At 54.8% G+C, this 4,488-nt stretch overlaps 1 protein-coding gene across 1 annotated transcript in view; it reads right to left on the bottom strand.

Annotated features, from left to right (window-relative positions):
- Window positions 1–347: 347 nt before the first annotated feature.
- Window positions 348–4,488, bottom strand: part of LOC104273570 (green-sensitive opsin-like) — a 4,387-nt gene continuing 246 nt past the window's right edge. Inside the window, 6 exon segments of the mRNA XM_009868937.1 lie at window positions 348–479; window positions 691–930; window positions 1,045–1,210; window positions 1,510–1,514; window positions 2,369–2,532; window positions 4,355–4,488. The exon segment at window positions 4,355–4,488 is cut by the window's right edge and continues 29 nt beyond it. Of these exon segments, the coding sequence (XP_009867239.1) occupies window positions 348–479; window positions 691–930; window positions 1,045–1,210; window positions 1,510–1,514; window positions 2,369–2,532; window positions 4,355–4,488 (841 nt within the window).

Below are 4,488 nucleotides of genomic sequence, written 5' to 3'. Positions count from 1 at the left end.
GCCGTTTGGGGTTTTGCACTGGTCATGGGTGAAGCAGAGGGGGATTGCTGGTTCTCGGGATGGGTAGGGACAGTCCCCAAAAGATGACCAGCTCCTGGCTGCTGGGGAAGGGACCTGGGCTCCCCTGCAAAGGGCTGGGTTGGTTTGGAAGGACTTGGGGTGCCATGTTTGCAACAGTGGGCACGGGGGTGTCCCAGCAAGCGTGCCTGGGATTGGGGAAGCTACAGCAGCACATGCACTGCTACCTGCTCGTGCCGGGGAGGGTGTTGGTGTGTGAGGGAGCGACTGTGTGTGTCTGACTCAGTCCCTGAGCTCGGTGGGTCACCCCAGTTCAAACTGTCCATGGTCTATGCAGGTGATACTTGGCTGGAAGAGACAGAGGAGACCTCAGTCTTGCTCTGGGAAACGGTGGAGGAGACGTCATCATCCCCAAAAGGGTTCTTGCCGCAGCAGATTGTGGTGATCATGCAATTACGAAACTGAGGAAGGGAGAGAAATGGAGAATGATGGCATCGAGGGTCAACGGGCATATATTGCAGGACTGAGAGCTCCCAAGAGCCCCTGAGCTTGCAGGTCCCCCCAGCCTGAGACTCAACCGCTTGTGGGAAAGAGCAAGGTGCCGGCGGTGACCCAAGATGTGCTGGTAAGCCAAGGGCAGAGGCTCATCCTGCACAACACGGGGCATCTCACCTGTTTGTTCATGAGGACATAGATGATGGGGTTGTAGAGGGAGGAGCTCTTGGAGAAGAAGGCAGGCGCTGCCATGAACGTGGCGTTGAAGTCTGCTCCCTTGTTGGTGAAGATCCAGAATGCCACCACAGCGTAGGGCGTCCAGGCCATCATGAACCCCAGCACCATGAGGATGACCATCCGCGTCACCTCCTTCTCAGCCTTTTGGGTCGTGGCTGACTCTTGCTGCTGGGCAGCTGCCTGCAGGCAGAGGAGGGGGGTGAGGGGTGCTCTGCAGCTTTCTGTCACAGGACCACCTCCATTCTCCTGTCCGAGCTGCCCACCCTGCCCTCATTCATACCCTCCCAACATTACCTCTCGGACTTTGCAAATGAGGCGTCCGTAGGAGAAGAAAATGACCACAACCGGGATGATGAAGTGGATGACGAACATGTAGAGGACGTAGGACTCGTTGTGGTAGTCGGGGTTGTGGGTGTAGTAGTCAGGGCCACAGGAACACTGCATCCCCTCCGGTATGTATCTGCCAGTAGGAAAGATTAAGATCTTCACCAGGACCTTCCCTGGGGGAAAAGTTGGGGCTGAACCTGAATTACCAAGTGTGGGGGATGCCCAAAACGGGGCATGCATGTTTTGGGTGAACTCCTCCCTGGCTTCTCTTCTGCACCCCATGCACTCAGCCTCACTGGCTCCTTCAGGGCTGGCATGAGCTCTGCCAATGCGTTGCACTCGGACATGTAGCATCGGTCCTTTGTTCTCCCACAGGGAAGAGGTGATTTTTTTCCTTACTATGTGGCTGAGCACTTGCCTGCCAGGAGCTACCTGCTCTGCCTCTCTGGATGGAGGGATGCTGAGTGGGGGCAAAAGCCACCAGCTTGGTGGATCCAAGCTCTTGAGGGCTTCATCCCCGCTGCTGCACGGAGTGGAGGGATGCACAGCCTCTGCCTGGGGGGGTCCTGGCAGCCTGCAGTGTGAGCAGCCAGTGTTGCCTCTGGTTCTGTTGGGGGGCATTTGTTGGTGCTGAAATGAGCTGCCGTGCTGGGAGCGGGACAGATGGGCTCACAGGGCAGGGGTGCTGGGAAAGGTGCTGCAGGGATTCCAGGAGCAATGCTGGGACAGGTCAGGTTTGCCTCTCCCCAGAGCAGCTTTGCCTGGTCGCCCAGACATTCTCTACCATCTCCAGAGAGAAACGGGCCCTTCAGTGCACGGGTGAGATGAGCTGTGCCCATCAAAGCTCTGATTTCTCTGCAGAGCGTAAAGAGAGCACAGAGGGCTATTGGAACTGGAGGTGCTGAGCCTGAGGCTGCCTTTGGTTAGGGGATGCTGAGCCCTTGTAAGATTGACAGCCAAGGTCCCATTTTTGCTCTGACTTGCCCCATTTCTTCTCTCAGCTGGAACCCAGGGAGTTTCACGTCCTGTCCCACCGCATCAAAGCTCTGATTTCTCTGCAGAGCGTAAAGAGAGCACAGAGGGCTATTGGAACTGGAGGTGCTGAGCCTGAGGCTGCCTTTGGTTAGGGGATGCTGAGCCCTTGTAAGATTGACAGCCAAGGTCCCATTTTTGCTCTGACTTGCCCCATTTCTTCTCTCAGCTGGAACCCAGGGAGTTTCACGTCCTGTCCCACCGGCGTGTTTGTGCAACGGCTGGCGCTGCTGGCGCCGCGTTTTTTTTCCCCCCGGGCCCAGCCGAAGAGGGGCGGAGCGGCACAGGATAAGGCCATTACCCAGGTAAAAGCGATGCCCATCATGGCGTGGCTTGAGGAGAAGCGGAAGTTTCCCATGGGTTTGCAGACAACGATGTAGCGCTCGATGGCCAAGACCACCAGGGACCACAGGGCGACTTGACCTGCGGGAGGGAGAGAAAGAGAGAGCGTACGGTGGTGGCAAGAACTCCTCTGGGCTTGATCTTCCTTTCCTGGTCGCAGCAAAGAACGGTGGGAACTGAGCAGTTGAGGATCAGCAAGGGATAACCAGCATCTGACTCGGTAACGGAGAATCTCCCAGCCGTAACACGCAGAAGGTTTGTGAGCCATCCGTGCCGCAGTGGGATGCTGGGGATGGAGGAGGGGGATCATCATGGGTTTGGGGTTCTTTTTTTTAAATAATTTAAAAACCGAGGGGACGAATTCCACCTGGATGCGAGGAAGCACAATTTCCGGAAAAGATGCCAGATGCATCCGAACCTGTTGATGTTTTTAAATGTGTATTTCATGAGTCTTCTGCCAGTGCTGGATCGGGGCGGGGGGAGCCGTACGGGGGAGGCTGTGTGGGTGGGCATGCATGCACATGTATTTATAAGGGATAATTAAACTTCAGGGGATTGGGAGCGTTTAGTTGGTGCTGTAAGCCTGCTAATGCCCCCAGCTGTGATAATCTGCTGATAACTACACCCTGTGCTAGGATTCGCTGGAGACCTGCTGCTCGCACAGTGATTGCTTCCCATCAAACTTTCTTCCTCAGGAACAGGAGCCTCCTTGTTCTTTACTAGATATAAACATCGGAGGGGCTGCCTAAAATCCCACAGGTTTGCTTGGTCAGAAATGGTGCAGACCCATAAGATTTTCTGGCTTCAAGACCAAGCTCATCCTTGGCTCAGATCAGGACATTCAGCTTTGCTTTTGCCAGGCAAAAAATCCTTTTTTTTTTTTTTTTCTTTCCTACAAATCAGTATCATTGTGGGAAATTGCCCCATTTAGGGGAGGGGGAAAAAAAAAAAAGAAAAAGTAAAGTCCTTGCGGTGGTTATGGATCTCTACAGCAAGACTTAGCGGTTGTCAGATCCATCATGAGGTGTCGTGTGGGCCCGGCTGGCTGCGTGGGCACAGGGTGCAAAATGAATTTTCCCTGGTTTGTGCGGGGGCTTTCTGCAGGGTGAGGCGTTAGCAGCTCTCATGTCCCTGAAAAATGAAATAAGGAAGCTCCCAAGGGCACCCAAACTGGGTGCAAGTGGGACAAGAGCTGACCAATTGCTGCAAACCCTGAGCTCTAAGCAACCCTGAGCCCTCCTTCCTCTCCGTGCTGCCGCTCAGTTAAAAGCTGCCGCACCTTTCTTTTGCCGCTAGATCATCTGTGACCCCTCTCCTTGCCTTGAACTCCTCCTCTCCATGCCCATACCTCTTCTGTGAGGTCCTTTTCCAGAGGGATCGCTCTTTCCATCTTGGAACCCTCCCTTTCCCTCTTGGAACCCTCCCCAATGATTTTACATTTTATGGAGAAAAGGCTTTCGGCAAAGATGCTCAACATGGAATACCTCAAGGACGTGAGGGGGTCATCCCCAGAAGGTCTCTGATAGCCCCTGGAACTCACACCGACCAGCGTGGCCAGATAACCCTAGGTTTGATCCTCCAAATGATGATCCCTTTCCAGGGTTCACTTCCTTGCAGATGCCCATCTACTCATGAGATGGGTGCTACTGCATACCAAGATCAAACCTGCATGATTCTATGCTTTTATTCCCATCTTTAAGCTGCAGGGAAGCAGCTTCTTTTACACGGCGAGCTCAACCCAGTGCAACGAGCTGCGACCCTGCCGCAGCGCGCGATGTGGCTTTCCGCACAGGAGGGATGCTGCACGCATCGTGGCCATCCCAATGGCGTGATGAAGAGGGGGAACTGGGCTCCCAAAGCCCTGAAGAAGCAAGACCCAAGCGCCCACCTCGCAGCCGCTTACCTCCCAGCGTGGCAAAGAAGCCTTCCACGGCACAGCCCGTGGGACCGAAGACGAAGTAGCCGTTCCAGGCAGTGTAGAAGGTGACCGTGAAGCCAAAACAGGCCATGAAGAGGTCGGCCACCGCCAAGTTGACC

This window comes from Apaloderma vittatum, unplaced genomic scaffold (assembly GCF_000703405.1).
Source record: "Apaloderma vittatum isolate BGI_N311 unplaced genomic scaffold, ASM70340v1 scaffold24964, whole genome shotgun sequence".
NCBI lineage: Eukaryota > Metazoa > Chordata > Aves > Trogoniformes > Trogonidae > Apaloderma > Apaloderma vittatum.
The sequence above is the reverse complement of the archived record's forward strand: the minus strand, read 5'-3'. Positions and strand labels throughout refer to the sequence as shown.